The sequence below is a fragment of the Zootoca vivipara genome, chromosome 7, assembly GCF_965207765.1.
Source record: "Zootoca vivipara chromosome 7, rZooViv2.hap1.1, whole genome shotgun sequence".
Classification (NCBI taxonomy): domain Eukaryota; kingdom Metazoa; phylum Chordata; class Lepidosauria; order Squamata; family Lacertidae; genus Zootoca; species Zootoca vivipara.
In genome coordinates this window covers 61,718,879-61,735,738 of record NC_142590.1, presented here as the reverse complement: position 1 = coordinate 61,735,738, position 16,860 = coordinate 61,718,879, and the positions used below count along the sequence as shown (strand labels likewise).

Below are 16,860 nucleotides of genomic sequence, written 5' to 3'. Positions count from 1 at the left end.
AGAGTTTATACAGGTGACAATCCTTGAAGTGGGTTTCAAAAACAAACTACAGTAGATTTAAGTGTTTTGTTTTTAATGGTGAAATGTGGTAATAGATTTTACCACTTTCTGTAATCAAACAGATGTGTTCTGTACTTGTTGAAATTTCCAAACTATATCCAAAGTGGGCCGGAGCTCAGTATGCAGTAGATCACACTCTTTGAAATACTACAGTCTACCAAACATTTAAAAGTCAATAGTGCTTGCTTAAAGACAATGGTGAAGGATTTCTACAAGCTTCCTAGTCAAATTATATGTTCAGCGAATTCAATCTTAACAAAGTCATTTATGAACTTTCATATGGATAGATACATACACCTCTTCTTATTAGAGAAAGAAAACACTAGCATACTTGACTCACATTCCTGAAAAGAAGCAAGAACCTCAAATTTGGGGTTGCCAAATATTAAGAGGCTAGAATATCAATAGCTACATTAAAGACAACCAAGCATCTGCATAAGATTTTACATGATGTTTATTGTCTATCCTCAAATTCCAAAGGGAAGTTTGCAGACCGTATCTGACACACTAAGGCAGGCATCCACAAACTTCGGCCCTCCAGATGTTTTGGACTACAATTCCCATCTTCCCCGACCACTGGTCCTGTTAACAGATTGGAATTGATCCCATGCAACTTGACCAGACAGGACTCTAGCACTCTTCCGCCCTGGCCCCGCTCCCATGGTGGAGTCTACCTCTTCCCAAATCTGAGCGACTTTATCTGCAAAAAAAACTTTGCAAAATCATTGCAGGAGATCATGTGGCCCATACTGGGCCGATGGAGGAGGAGGTTCCGCTAAATTGCGAACCACCTGAAAGAGTCTCCTGCTGCTGTTTTCTGCAGATGCAATAATAGAGGAGGTGAAGAAAGTCTTCTTCGCCGTCACTATCGCCACTTGGTAGGCTCGACATTGAGCTCTAACCCGTGTCTGGTCAGCTTCAGAGTGAGTTATCTGCCATCGGCACTCTAGCCGTCTCAGCGATTGTTTCATTGCCCTCAGATCCATGGAAAACAACGGGGCTGTCCAGGCTCCATGCAATTGGAGAGGGCGCTTCAGAGCCAAACAGTCAATAGCCCTGGTTAACTCCACATTCCAGCGGGCCACCAGGGAATCAGCTGAAAGGCCATCAACATGGGATAAAGCATCCCCTACCACTCTCTGGAAACCATTTTGATCCATTAATTGGGGGGGGGGGACCATCTGAATCGGTCCTACCTCCCTGCAGAGGGGAAGGGTCATGGAGAAGTTCAGTTCCACCAGGAAGTGATCTGACCTTGGCACTTCTTTAGTTTTGCTTTTACTTAGTGTCAGATCACCAGCATCCATAGAGCTGAACACCAGATCTAAGGCATGTCCGCAGCTATGAGTTGCGCCAGACTTATTCAGGGACAGCCCCATGGATGCCATGCTTTCCACGAAGTCCTGAGCGGCCCCTTGTAAGGTCGTGTCGGCATGGGTGTTAAAATCCCCTAGGACAATCAAACTAGGTGTCTCCAGGAGAACATCCACCATGACCTGAAGCAGCTCGGGCAGGGAATCTTTGGTGCAACGGGGAGGTCGGTACACCAAAAGGAATCCTGTACTGCCCCTATTGCCCAACTTCCAGAAGATGCACTCAAAGAATTGGGTCTTTCCAATAGGATGCCTGGTGCAAACTAATGACTCCCTGAAAATCATTGCAACCCCCCCTCCCCGCCCACAAGGCCTGGGTTGCTGTGCATAAAAGAAACCTGGTGGACAAACAGCGGCAAGGACAGGCCCATCCAACCAAGTCTCTGTTATACACGCCAGGTCAAGTCCTCCATCCCTGATCAAGTCATAGGTGGCAATGGTCTTATGAATCATTGACCTGGCATTGCACAGCAGCACCTTGATTGAGGTCGTGTGGGTATCCCTTGCTGATTCCAGTATCTGTTTGGTCAAGACCAGACATGGAGACATGGCAATTTAACTATGGTGCAATTTAACTGTTGCAATTTGAACAAGAAATCCTTCCTTCTTTGTCCTGTGTTCAAAAACACTAAAACCAAAGACTTTGTTTGATTACTGTGTTTATGCTGCTAGGAATTAGAACCAAATCTGAGAAGCACAGCAGCTTGAGGCTGCAGGTGTCTGCTCAGCTGCTGCTCCCCTGAGCCATAAGAGGCCTGTGCAGGGGAACTAATGACTGCTTCCAGACAGCATGCTTGTGAATTGTGACTGGGAGAGAGAGTAGTCTGGTTTCTATGACATCATGCTAATATTCCCTGCTGCTACCACATCTTGATTGGTATCCTCTCTGCACAGCAAGTGTGGAAGAGCAGCAGGAGTGATGCAGTTAATGGGTAGCTAGAGAGGCTGTAGAAGCAGCTGCTGCCACTACACTTACTTTCTACAACAGGGGTGAGAAACTTTTTTTGGTCAAAAGATCAGATCCTTATCTCCCTACCCCTGGAGGGCCCAAGATTTATCTGTCTGAATGCCCTTTTGCAAAGATCTCTGCCTTCCTGCCCACTAGCCAATGTCACTCAGTGGTGCTAACCCTATTCTATCACAATGACTATTATATTCATTTTGAGGTTATATCCCCTTCACCTACTAGGCAATATTCTGCAACTCAGCTTCACCTGATTCTTTTAACTTCCTGCACACCATCCAAACATAACCCATTATCTGTAGCACCTAGGAGAGATAATAACAGCCCACAATCTACATCAGGGGTCCCCAGACTTACCCGCCTTTGGGCCGGTGCCCGCCGCGCCGATCGCGCGGCGGGCCGGAGGGCGGGGGAGTGCGCGCGCAGTGGGCCGGAGGGTGGGGGAGTACGCGCCAGTGTGCATGCACACACCCATTTACTGGCGCGGTGGCGCGCTTCCAGGCCGAAAAAAATCGCCGAAAATTGTTTGTGCGCATGCATATGGGCCTCCCCGACCCGGAAGTGCACCTCCCCCGACCCGGAAGTGCACAGGAAATGACCTCTTCTGGGTCGGGAGAGGCCCATACGCATGCGCAAAAACGATTTTCGGCGATTTTTTTCAGATCTGGAATGGCGCCGCCGTGCAGTGCGCTGCAAGAGCGGGCGGCGGCAGTGGGCGGCGGGGGTTGTCACGGGCCGGATTGGGAGGCCAATTGGGCCGCATCTGGCCCGCGGGCCATAGTCTGGGGACCCCTGATCTACATCTTGCCTCTTGGCTGCATCCTACTTCCCCACCCCCTAACTAGCTGCTTTCTTCAACATCTTGACTGATTAAGAGCTCTCGAAAATTCAGAATTTGCCACACTTCTGTGACACTTTGGTTGGCTTCAATAACGGTCCAGCTGTGGATTTTCAAGTTTATTCTGCTTTTGATGTTGCTGCTGTAGGACAGTGTCCAACTAATTATGCCCGTATAAGCGCTTGCATACCAGTGAGAAGCTTAACTGGACAACAGGAAAATTCTGCCTAGATAGTCAAACTTTCTAAGGACATTTCTGAAAACTGTCGTATACAGAACTTCACCACACATTTCCTTGAACAAAAACAGTGCAAACTGCCATATTAAGTGATTCTAACAACTCCACATTTTCACCTGACAGTGTTAATTGATAAAATGTCATATCATCATTGAGCTTATTTGAAAATTGGCACATTCGAAGCGAATTAATTGTAGAGTTCTTTAACTCGAGATAACCTAAAATAATGTGCTGTTTTCCTGTGCCAAGTACCAGAGTATAAAACGGACCAAATGCATCATAGTAATCATTTATGTGAGGGGTGGGGAACCTCTGGCCTGCCAAGCCACTTGGCACAAACCACACCTGCCTTTCCCACACCCAACATCAGGTGCAGGAAACTTGAAGCCACAGCTGAAATGTAGAAGAATCAAGCTGCATCCCACAAAGCAAAAGGGTTTTTATGGGTCATCCTATGTCACCAAGTGATTAACAAGTGAGCAGTTTCACCCACATGTCTACAACAGGCATAGGAAACCTCGGCCCTCCAGATGTTTTGGGACTACAACTCCCATGATCCCTAGCTAACAGGATCAGTGGTCAGGGATGATGGGAATTGTAGTCCCAAAACATCTGGAGGGTGAAGGTTGCCTATGCCTGGTCTACAAGGTGAGGGAATTCTGGATCTGACCTGGTAACCAGATCCTATTTCCCACAGCTGATTCATGCTAACAGCAAATTCATTCTAACCATGGATACTTACGTGGCTAAAACAGCCATATACATGTATAACAGACAAATATCCACAGACCTGGGGGAACTCCCAACATTCAGCACTGATACAGTTACTTATTTTAAAATTCAAGATTATGGGCAATATGGTCTACTTTAACTGGGGGCAAGCATACTGCAGTTCACTTTCAAACTGTAATCACCTAGAATAAAAAGACTGCAGATATAACATAAGGTGGTAAGAGTGCCTAAGTTATAGAATGAAGTGTACCATTTCAGATGTGAGAGTAATTAGAGTGTTCCACCACATAAAGCAGTATTGTGCAAGCAACAACAGCAAAAACAGCTGGCTGGGTTAGAGCCTCTTTCCCAGAAGGCCTAATATTTTATGCAGAAGCGTGTTCAAAAATGCTGCCTAAACTGGTGCATTCTATTTATGCTACCTGAGGATTCTACCTCCACATTCTGCTGCATGTATAGACCACCCCGCCCTCATTGGGTAGTTTTTAAAAAACAACAGATGTTACAGATGTCACTGCTGCCCATACTGAGGGCTATACTGCATGTTACATGCAAATGCATAATGGTAGCCTAACAGCCCTTATAATGGGGAAGAGCCATTTCAGGAGAATGTTAGAGGAAGAGGGGCACCTTTCCTACTCTAAATCACATCCTCTCTGTAGTTTGGCCTTAATATGCAGTACCTGATGAATCTACAAAGTCACACTGCTGCTTAGGAGAGAGCAATGATTTTTCTTGAGAACAGAGGGTGCTAGAAGACAAGGAATTATCACAATCTTTCACAGATGTATTACATCGGATTGTTCTTAGCAGGCAGAACATGCTTAAAGTTAAGGCTCATTTAGACCAGCAATCTACTGCATTGACCGCCTCAAGTTCTCCCTCCTCACATTCAGGACTCCCCACATCAATCTTTTGATCAGAGAATGTTCAGCTCTTTGGTGCCACTTCTCTCCCTCAGCAACAACCCCAGTGACTCTAGTTCTCCTTCCCTACTCTGCAGAACATAGCCCCCATGATGAACTTGCGAAGTTGTATATTTTTAATGCTGTATCTCCCCCTTAAACCCCACCACCCCACACACTAGGCGGCTAGGTAGATATAGTGCAGTAGCTAGGCCATATTGCATCATACACTATTGCAAAAGAATTAATTGTTTCCCCCAGTAATACAAACTGTCTTTTAAAGACAACGGTCAGCCAACAGAGTCAAAGAATCTGAATAGATTGCCTCAATTCTCCATGATTGCGTGGAGTAGAGAATTGAGCCTGCTGCATGAGAATCAAGAACACTTCAGCAAACCATGTGTAACAATAGAAGGAACACTACAAGGCATGTACGTGGGTGGAACTTCCGTCCTCAAAACTGAGAAATTGGAACTCCATGACCAATCTTTAATCAAGCCATAACAACTTACTTCCTTCCACAAATATTCATTTCAACTAAAGAAGCCTGTCATGTGTCTGGTCTTCACACAGTTATTGCAACTGTTGAGGCTAAGAAAATAGATTTAAAAGGGATTGTACTGTTCTTTAGCCATCTTTAACTCTTCACCCACAAACTGACCACTCCTGCTGTATAGCAATAATGGAGCAAGATATCACTGATATGAGTAGTGAAAAACACTTTAAAAATCATTTAAATCAAATTCTAATAATAAGACCTCATATTTTATATGTCCATTCAAAATACATGCTCCTAGATAAAACCATGGTCTACTTCCTCACTAAATGTTTTCTAGAAGGGGACTCCTCTTTGTGTCAGTTTATAATTTGTGATAGCCCAAAGTTTCTTTGAGCATTTGTGACACAAGTTCCCTGTTTTACTGAAAATAATAATAATAATAATTTTGCACAAAAATGCAGTCTTGTATTGGACACTATGCTAGGGGACCTCAAATCAGGCAGTTTTCCAGTAATGTGGATTTGGAGGGGCCCAAATCATATTCAGGGATACAAAACCCAAGTTCCTTATTACTAAATGTGGTCTGGGACCATCATAAGCTGAAGTGTGTTACAAGGGCAAGACCAGCAAGTGTACTGATATAACACAAAGGTCATGGAAGTATATATATATTGTGTTAGAGGCATATATTATTCGGTTTCTTATTCAGACTGCTCATATAGCTCTGTATCAAACAAGTAACTGGGAACTATCAGTGTCATGCAAGAAGCTGGAATGGGAGCAAGAAAGGCAGGACACTTAGAAGGAAATTATTTAAAAAGTGGTGATGTGTGTTGAAGCTTATTGGGTATAGGTCTCTAATAAATGAAATCAAGTTCTCTTGAATGTATGTTATAAAAAGGCCTGGCTCACATACCACATGAAGTGGTCTAAAACTAATGATGATTTAATGTGACTGGTCAGCATGTTGATGCACACTGCTCAAAAGTTACTGCAGCACTGCACCCCAGCTGTGCCTGTACCAGAGTCTGGTTTGCTGTGTTGTCTGAATCTGACTCCTGGTTCCTCTCCAAACAAGCCATGTACTATAAACCAAGAGCAAACCTTGGTTACCACATGCACCTTTTTTTAGAAAGAAACAAATCACAAACCAAGGGTCGGACAGCAGCCTCCAGCTTCTTTTGGTGTGGCAGCATCTGTGAGGAACATAGATTGTTTTAAACTATGTTGCATGTGATGTGTGGCCTAGCCAATGATTTGCATGAATCGTCATAATATGAATGGAAACGATTTCTTCCCCCAAATGATCTAAATAGAAAAAAATGTAAAACACCCTTAATTTGTGATCAAATCTAACTACAATCTCATTTCAATAGAGCTCCTCTGCAGAATCCAAAGCAACTGGATTTTAATTGAGTTTCCAGACACCTTGGAGAATCAGAAAAGCAGTTTATGGATCATTTCCATCTTTCCAAGTATCGCTCATCCACAAGACAACATTTAGTGCATATTCTCCATGCAAGGTAACAGCTAATAACAGCCTGGCTGGAATGTCACACAAGACAAATGTGGCCTAGAAACATATTCATCAACTTCCCCATCTCATCAATGTGTGAAGGTTGCAAGAGAGATAGCTCAGGGTAAAAAGAGTTCAGTGAGAGTAAAAGATTTGAACTCCACTGATCCACAGGATCACAGAACAGGCCTTGGAATGCTTATTGTGTGGCAATAATTAGTTTTTTGCACAGGAGTCACAACATTTACAGAACCCAGGAATACAAAGCCAAGTCAATTCCACAGCCAAAACAAATACAACTCCTCTCAACTGTACAAAATGCCATACAAATAGACACTACCAAACAAGTAACATAGCATTGACTATAATCCTGCCAGGTGATATTAAAAGTGAAATTCAAAAGGTTTTTCTGCATAGCCAATAACAGATAAAACATTCTGAAGCAAGCCAGCCTCGGTTTCCACAGAAAAATCTTTCTTGAGTTGCACAGAAAATGCTAAATCAGGGTGATCCAATGAACGGCCCTCAAGGCCTTTCTTGGCAGCCCTCAGCAACATTTGACGCCCCAGCTCTCAGACACTGGGCTTTGGGAAGGAGGCATGACGACTCTTGACAAAATCCTAGAGTCCTCCTGCCTCCTTTCCAAAGCCTAGTTAGTGCTTCCCCAGCTTTGGGAAGGAGGTAGGAGGGCTTTGAGATCCTGTCAGAGCCTTGTGCCTCCTTTCTTAAAGCCCAGCATCTTGCTTAGCCAGCTTTGGGAAAGCAGCTCAAGGGCGGGGGGGGGGGGGCTCAAATTTTGGCCTCACTCCCCTGCCATGTGACAAAGCAGTGTGCAGACTGTGGATTCCCTGTCAAAGTATTCTTCTGGCCCACTTGGTATGAAATGTTGGACCACCCTGGGCTAAATTGTTTGTTAGTGCAACAAAAGGAAAAGGTATTACATGCAAGATTCAGAAAATAGCAAAAGAGGAGTGTGGATAAAATGAGGGAACCTTTACCTTACCTGAAGCTTAGTTCCAGCAGTCCATCCCCTGCTCTCCTTCTCTGAAGACATATGTCTGAAACATATGAATCTGCTGTCCTAACCTAGCTTGGCCCTTAAGCCACCTGAATACATTTCTATGCAAGTGGGTCCATTTTCTAATGCATGCTGTATATGAAGCAGGTCAGTTCATTTAGATCTCTCCTTCTCACCACCTCAAGGTTATACTGTAGTGTAACCTAATCTGAGTCTTTGTCTCACTTTACCCCGTGAAGCCCTTTATTTATCAAAATGTGTTCTTATGTGCCAAGAAGCCGATTGACTGATGGCAGAGTAGACATTTGAACTTGGGTTTCCCACACCCTACAATTATATTCTACCACTGCTTCATATTTTCTGAAGTTTCACTCATTTCCACAATAAAAAGGAAAAGAGTTAGAAAACAGCCTGATTATTAGAAGAGCCTTGCCATTTATGTTCAAAGTCTTACTGTTAGGTTAAAATGAATACTTCACTCTCTTATACTGTATTGGAAAGCAATCAGAAGTGTCAAACAGCTACAAGAAAATTCACAGAAGGCCTCTGTAGCAAAACCAAAGCCAAACACAATTCTTACTTGGAAACAATTAAGGCTAGTATCTGCAGCCCAACTTTTCCATATTCAGCCATACACTTTAACTGTAACTTATATACACATTTCTATACGCCAATGAAAACATCTTTTTTGAAGCTAAAAAGTTAACAGCTGAAGTTACGTTGCTATTATTTCCCAAGTAAATTAATATATGTGGCAAGACAGCTATAGAAATAAAGGTAAAGGCAAAGGGACCCCTGACCGTTATGTCCAGCCGTGGACGACTCTGGGGTTGCGGCGCTCATCTTGCTTTACTGGCCAAGGGAGCCAGTGTACAGCTTCCGGGTCATGTGGCCAGCATGACTAAACAGCTTCTGGTGAAACCAGAGCAGTGCACGGAAACCCTGTTTACCTTCCCGCCTGAGCGGTACCTATCTATCTACTTGCACTTTGACGTGCTTTCGAACTGCTAGGTGGGCAGGAGCTGGGCCTGAGCAACGGGAGCTCACCCTGTTGCAGGGATTCAAACCGCCAACCTTCCGATCGGCAAGCCCTAGGCTCAGTGGTTTAGACCACAGCGCCATAGAAATAGACACTAGCTATATCAGGCATCCCCAAACTTCGGACCTCCAGATGTTTTGGACTATAATTCCCATCTTCCCCAACCACTGGTCCTGTTAGCTAGGGATCATGGGAGTTGTAGGCCAAAACATCTGGAGGGCCGCAGTTTGGGGATGCCTGAGCTATACAGTGGTATCTCTGGTTAAGAACTTAATTCGTTCCGGAGGTCCGTTCTTAACCTGAAACTGTTCTTAACCTGAGGTACCACTTTAGTTAATGGGGCCTCCCACTGCCGCCGCTGCACAATTTCTGTTCTCATCCTGAAGTAAAGTTCTTAACCCAAGGTACTACTTCCGGGTTAGTGGAGTCTATAAGCTGAAGCATTTGTAACCTGAAGCATTTGTAACCCGAGGTACTACTGTAAATGAAAAGCACACAGGAGGTACATTTTACCAAAATTGAGTTGTGTCACGTAAGAAAAGTTCATTATAATTGTCTATTTAATATTCATATTTGTGCTGTACTAGAACAGCTATAATTAGCTTCAAATTTACAATTGTAAATCATCAAACTCTATGATTGCAAGTAACAGTGCTTAGCAATAACTTGACATTTGAAATGCATACTGGCAAGGAAGCTAAATAATTAACACAATTATTTGATATCTCCTATATATACACAAATTAACACCACCATGGCAAGATGAGACTTCCATTAGAAAAATGAAGTTGACAGAAATGCAAGACAGTCTTATGAATCACTGCAAATACTTTGCACTAGGTTCCAGGTCATACACAAATATAATTATATAATCGCATAACTAATGCTTACTCCACTTCATGTTAGCAAAGGGTATTTTTTACATTTTGTATAAATTTCTGGTGCTGAAAGCCAGGACATTTCCACCACATGACTATAAGCGTTTACTTTCAAATTTCAATTTCTTTCATGAAGCAAGCACTCTAGGAAAAAAAGCTTAGACAGATCGCTTGGGGGAGTAACAGTAATTTTATCAGTCTCCCAAGTTTTCCTTTATGTCCTCTTCTACTGAAAATTACACTCTTTCACTATCAATTTACATATTGATTATGTACTGATGTACATATGCTGCCACAAATCATCTTACTTCAAGGTTAGCCTCTACTACTATATTTTGCTATGTCAAACTGAAGACAAACATAAGCAGAAAGCTTTATTTCATAAGCTATTATAAAATCTATTAAGTAAAATAATCCCATTTCCTGTGTAAATCTTAAATAAAGAACAGAAAGCTGAACATTCTTTAAGTACAATATTAAGCATTCAAAACCGCACATTAAATTCAGTATAACACGTTCAAACTTAAACAAAATAGAGAATTATCTTGTTGCCCTAGAGACACTATTACATTCATATGTTACATTCATGCTGTACTCCACACAGATAATACAAACACTTATTTTAGATATTGTAAACGTTTTCTAATTCTAGAAAGGAGTATGTTAACTGTAAAAAACCTTGAAGTGTGAACAATGGCAAATCACAAGAAGATCAGAGTAATTTATAACACTAACAGCACAGAGAAGTTTTCATACCAAAACCTATGTTTGGTTCCTCATGCCAAAATATAAGGTAAGATAAGATAAACTTTATTGTCATTGCCCCCCTGCAGGAACAACGAAATTACTCAGCTGCTCCATCCACTCAGATAAGGCACTCCACATAAATTTAAAATATCACTGTTATGTGATGGCAAATATTCATAGGAACTGTAACAGCTTGTGGGGCATAAATCTGAAAGCAGTCAAGTATTGCTCCCCATACAGCAGGAGGAATTTTAAGACAAAATAACACAGCTGAAAATACAGAAAAACCCATGATGAAAGGCTGTCCTAAAAACAAACTGCTAAACTCTAGCATCTGGATTTAAATTTTGCTTATAAGAACTAGAGTGTTTTAAACAGGGATGACCAGGTGTGCCTTACTAAATGAACAGTCCTTTCAGAAAACTGACCAAAGAAAAGGAAATCACATTTCTTGCCTCTCTCTGCTGTTCATGCTTCTACCATACAGAAATACTAATTTTATACGAAGAAATAGTGAACAAGCCCACAACTAGCCTAAATGATGGCTTTTAATATTGCTCATTCACTAATCTTCCCCAAGAGTAACATTAGCTTTCAGTAAACCTCAGTGCTCTATAAACTTTATTCTCTCACACAGCAATATACAAACAACTAGCTTTGCGGAGGAATCACTGGATTATGAATGCCACAGGGAAGGCTGAAACAAAAGGTTAATCACAATTTCACTGATAGATGAAAATCAGTTCAACAATGTTAGAAATCAAATGCAAGGCTAGGAGTCTATTGTAACATGAATCTGTTCCACTGAAAAGAGCTGCAGGGTCTACATCACAGATACAACATGCGGGAACCTGTTTGCTCAAGCATGAAGAACAATTACAACAGCTCCCTCCCCCAAATATACCGGTACATGCAACTAAAAGCTTCCCCCTTCCACTGAGAATGAATGGCACAGAAACACAAACACATAAGAATCATGCATTATGGCAAACCCCAGCCTATTAATTGTTTAAATTGTTATAATGATTCTTTCCCCAACATAGATTGCCAGGATGGTGCATAAAATTATTTATTGCTAAACACCAAGGTTACAAGTAACTATGCCAAAAGTCAAAGATTTCTTACTACTGTATTCTGCTTTAACAATATTGTTATTTGTAAAAGAACAATTAATCCAGTGTAGTGAAAGCCAGACACCTTGAAACTACTAGGATGACTACCATATCTAACACTGTGCAAAGCAGTAGACCTTACTGGAACAAATCACATACAAACCCAGCTAAGGTTCTTTGCTACCACAAAGCTTGCCAGCCCCTCTCCAGGTTAAAGCAGGTCTTGGAAATGGAAGCATTTGAATAATGACACTAATACTGGGGCGGAAGGTGGATACTGGAGTAAACAGGAAGGGCCAAGTCTGCTCAGGGAAGGGATTTAGCAGATGTGGAGGGGGGGGGGCTTGGAGAGAGAAGATATGTCTGGGTCAGGTTTGCCTTAGTGGGAAAACAGTGGTGGAAGGCAGCTGTACAGAAGGCAAGGAATAATTAAAGCACAGGGAGGCCAAACACGCCAAGGAAAAATGGGCAGGCAGAGATGAGTGCTCCGGAAAGTACAGAAGTCGGGTGGCACAGGTAGGGCGATGTGTGCCCTGAAGGGTAGGAGATATGACAGAAAGATAGCTTCATGATAAGGCGGCAAGACGAGCGCAGGTTAGGAAAGCTAGATGCGCCAACACCAACGAGGAAAACATAAGTAAGGGGGGGGGGGAGGAAAGGGGGAGAACGGATGGAGGAAAGCATACTTTGGCAGAACAGGCAATGGCGAGGAGGACACTGCCAGGAGTAGAGGCTGGAGGGCGACAGGGCACTATGTTTTGGCCGGAAGAAGGGAGCGAAAGAAAGGAAAACAGAGTGCCTGCGAGATGAACAGGGTTTGTAAAGGTGAACCTTACAATGGAGGAGAGCAGGAACGGACCTAAGGCGAGGCGAGGCGGGGGGGGGGGTGTATTTGAAGAGGGGCAGGTGCGCCTGGGTGGAGCCGAGGGCGGCGACTCGGGAGGCCAGGCTCTCCCTCCCACCGAGGGGTTAAAAGGGTAGGGTGGTGGAGGGAGGGGGGAGGGAAGAGAAAATAAAATAAAGAAGCCTCCCAACGTCCCTTCCTCCCCCCCCCCCAACCTCGCGCGACGGACGGACTGACCTGGCCGCACGGTCTTGAGGCGCACCGGCTCCCTGAAGTGGCGGATGACGGCCAGGGTGTCTCGGTGCGTGAGGCCGCTCACCGGGGTGCCGTTCACCTCCAGAAGCACGTCCCCCGGGGCAGGGGGCTTCCCCGAGAGCAGGACGGGGCCACTCCCGCCGCCGCCGCCTCCGGACTCGGCCAGCGTCGGGAGGCGGCCCCCAAGGTAAGGGAACTCCCCGCGCTCGGCGCCCCCGCGCAGGAGGTCAGGGTCCGGGCCGGGGCCGCCCCCCCAGGACACGGCGCACTCCTGCACCTTGCTCAGCCAGTGGCGCTTCCTCCGCAGCGTCTTAGACATGAGGCCACACCATGGGCGCCCCTTCGCGCGCGCGCTCTGCCCGGTCCCCGGTCCCGCCGAGCTTCCCTCACGGCCGGCCGGCCAGCCCAACCGCCCGCGCGCGCACTCGCGCCTCCTTCGGCCACCACCGGCCGCGACTGCCTCCCAACTGGCGCCCTCAGTGCGGCGGCGGCGGCGGCGGCAGGAGCACGCCCCCTCCTCCCCTTGGACACACCTCTTTCGCTCCCTCCCTTCCCTTCCCAGCCGTTGTCTTAAGCCCCGCCCGACATTCCGGGGGGTGGGGCCAAGTGGGTTGACGTCAGGAGATAAGAACTTTCAGGGACCAGGGAGGGGTTTGCGGCAAGACTTGCGTAGAAGTTCGGCGGGGAAGGGAAGGCGCGAAGCAATGGAACCCTCGGTCTTGCCCCGGAGCCACTTCGCAACCCCGACCTGAAGCGGCTTTTTCGTCGAAGTTCGCAGTACCCGAGAAGCATGTTTGCAATTGCGGCAGACACGGCCGGAGCCCCTCGTGGTCTTCCTCTCCACCAGTACGCCCAGAGGGAGAAGTCAAGGTTGGGAGGCGGAGGCAGAGGCTCCGGCTCCTCCGCCTCGCCACTGCCTTTCGTGCCAAGAGGTCTCTGCTCCCTCTGGACTTTTTGGATCGGGCCCATCCTGCCATCTAGAGGAAGAGACCCAAGTGAACAGAGGCAGCTGCCTTCTTGGCTTCTCCTCCAGAACAAGCAGCCAGGCATGAAAGAACAGCAGCAAATAGTATGGTGGCACCTTAATGAATCATTAAAAAGTCATTGCAGCGTAAGCTGTCTTGGGCTGCAGTCTACTTTGTCAGATGCATGAAGTGCTGCAACGGTGAGAATCCGGTCAGAAAAGTTGATGGGCTTTTCTTTCTTTTTTTTGGCAAAGTTGTGTTGAGCATGGAGGAGGGCCCAACCTTCTGTGCAGGAGATGGAGCAGTAACTTCTGAGGAACAGTGACTTCTGCTATCCTGCTCACTTCCTTTGGGCTGCAGAGTTGGGCCCAACTCCCACCACAGACCAGAGGGCGAGTCAAGGTGGCTGCTGCTATAAACTGACACCCACTCAGTCCCACTTTGGGTAGGAGAGAGAAAGGAGTAGGTGCCCCTCCTGTCAGCAGTGGTGTCTTCTGCTCCAAAGTGTCAGCTACTTATGCATGGCTGAGGGGGCCTCCCAAATTGCTAGGACCTCAACAGTTGCCTGATGCCGATGACCTCTGCCCCCCCCCAAGCTCTGGTGCCAAAGGAAAGTGGTTGTGGGCTGCTTTGAATGGTGCAGTTATAAGCCCTTTATTTGACCTTAACTACTTCATAAACAAATCCAAAGTACTTTTACTTGAAATTCTCACATGCCAATGGAATTTATTGCCAAATCCATGTTCTCAGCTTGGCACACTGTGAGCCTGAGCGGATGCGTGCTTACTCGAAAATTATTCAGAGTAGAGTGGGGCTTAGCCCCAAGTATCCATAGCAATTCAGCCTCTGAATATTTGCACACACATAAATTGTGAAAAACAATACAGAAGGTGCTCAAAGGTACCCTGTTCCCATTAAGAACAAGGACAGTAACGTAAGCAGTTAATGGGCAAAAGCCATACTAGCTTCCTTTTCATACTGTATCGGATGCTTTCCATGATTACAGTAAAACCCAAAGCCCCCTTTATTCAGAAGTAAGTCACAAGATAAAGAACCATCAGAAGAGAGAGCAGGGAGCTTGAAGATGATCAAGGGTCTGGAAACCAAGACTTATGAGGAACAGCTGAGGGAGTCGGGTATGTTTAGCCTGCAGAAGGAAAGAAAAGAACTGACTTCTTGGGAGGAAAGCAATGACAAACCTAGACAGCATCTTAAAAAGCAGAGACATAACCTTGCCTACAAAGGTCCATATAGTTAAAGATATGGTTTTCCCAGTACTGTAGTGATGTATGGAAGTGAGAGCTGGACCATATAGAAGGCTGATCACTAAAGAATTGATGCTTTTGAATTATGGTGCAGGAGGAGACTCTTGAGAGTCCCATGGACTGCAAGAAGATCAAACCTATCCATTCTTAAGGAACTCACCCTGAGTGCTCACTGGAAGGACAGATCCTGAAGCTGAGGCTCCAATACTTTGGCCACCTCATGAGAAGAGAAGACTCCCTGAAAAAGACCCTGATGTTGGGAAAGATGGAGGGCACTAGGAGAAGGGGACAACAGAGGCCGAGATGGTTGGACAGTGTTCTCAAAGCTATGAACATGAGTTTGACCAAACTGCGGGAGGCAGTGGAAGACAGGAGTGCCTGGCGTGCTATGGTCCATGGGGTCACGAAGAGTCGGAAACGACTAAACAACAACAACCGGCAGTAGCATGGGGCTAGGGCAGTTGGCTGGGTTGAGGGAGTCAGGTATGTTTAGCCTGCAGAAGAAAGAAAAGGACTGAGATATGATAGTCATCTTCAAATATCTGAAAGGCTGTCACATGGAAGATGGAGCAAGATTCTTTTCTGCTGCTCCAGAGGGCAGGACCCATACCATTGGATTCAAAGGAGATTCCAACTAAACACCAGGAATAACTTTAAGGTAGCAGGAGTTGTTTACCAGTGGAATAAACTCCCTTAGAAAGTGATGGACTCTCCTTCATTGGAGGCTTTTAAACAGGTTGGATGGCCACATGTAATGGATGCTATAGCTGAGATTCCTGCATTGCAGAGGGTTAGACTAGATGATCCTTGGGGTACCTTCCAATTCTACAATTCAATGAGAAGTTAAGTTTTATTTAATTATGCTGGACTTACTTGCAAGCAAATGGGGCTACGATTTCACTGCCAGTTTCTGAAACTTAACCTTTGTACATTTCTGCCTATCACCAACTACATGCCCCCTTCCCAATATATAATCTCCCTTTCCCTAATGCAATTCCATAAGAACCATTGTTAACAGCTCTCTAATATAAGTACAGATTGCAATTTTTCCCCTTCAGATATATTTGATTAGCACATAGGAGAGAAGAAAGGAACATAAGATGTAAGATTTTCTGTACACCTCACTGCCACAACCTTCAATATTTATTTTATGAAATTGTGACTCCTTGCTTGACTGCCACAACATTCCAAGCCCATTGCTATGCCCAGGAGTGTCACAGCAACAGGCCTTTGTTTGATACCTGCACATTTTTTACAGCAAGAAACTCAAGTCAGGCACAAAGCACATGACTGGCATGAGAGCAGCTGGACTTGCAATACAAGACACTAAAACCATTCCAAGTCCAGCTCTACTAATCCACCTCAGTATAACATGCCTGTCCTGTCCATTAATTATTTGTTTCTTTACCTGGCCTGCTATGGAGTAGCTTCCTATGTACAGTCTTTTCCTTGCCTGGTGCTCTCCAGGTGTTGCTGGACTTCAGCTCCCGTCATCTCTGACTATTGTTCATGCTGGCCAACAGGCACCTAGAGAGCACTAGATTGGGGAAGGCTGCTATGTAAATCTCCCCAACCCTTCCCTCAATTATCACCCAATATTAACAATGAAGCA

At 45.1% G+C, this 16,860-nt stretch overlaps 2 protein-coding genes across 3 annotated transcripts in view; both read right to left on the bottom strand.

The window, feature by feature from the left end:
* The window catches only part of MAGI3 (membrane associated guanylate kinase, WW and PDZ domain containing 3), a 124,970-nt gene extending 111,460 nt beyond the window's left edge, over positions 1–13,510 (bottom strand). The window contains exon 1 of one of the 2 annotated variants that reach the window (XM_035122261.3): positions 13,001–13,510. In XM_035122261.3, the coding sequence (XP_034978152.3) occupies positions 13,001–13,337 (337 nt within the window). In that variant the 5' untranslated portion in view covers positions 13,338–13,510. The remainder of the gene's footprint in view (positions 1–13,000) is intronic. The other variant, XM_035122263.3, reaches the window with a different exon arrangement.
* Positions 663–2,122, bottom strand: LOC148685106 (uncharacterized). The gene has a single exon (XM_088674401.1). It carries the CDS (start codon positions 1,980–1,982, stop codon positions 783–785), a length of 1,200 nt encoding a protein of 399 aa, XP_088530527.1. The 5' UTR covers positions 1,983–2,122; the 3' UTR covers positions 663–782.
* Positions 13,511–16,860: the final 3,350 nt, after the last annotated feature.

Bases quoted from the DNA above. Each gene is read 5' to 3' on its own strand.
- LOC148685106 (XM_088674401.1), bottom strand. From the start codon at position 1,982: ATGTCTCCATGTCTGGTCTTGACCAAACAGATACTGGAATCAGCAAGG.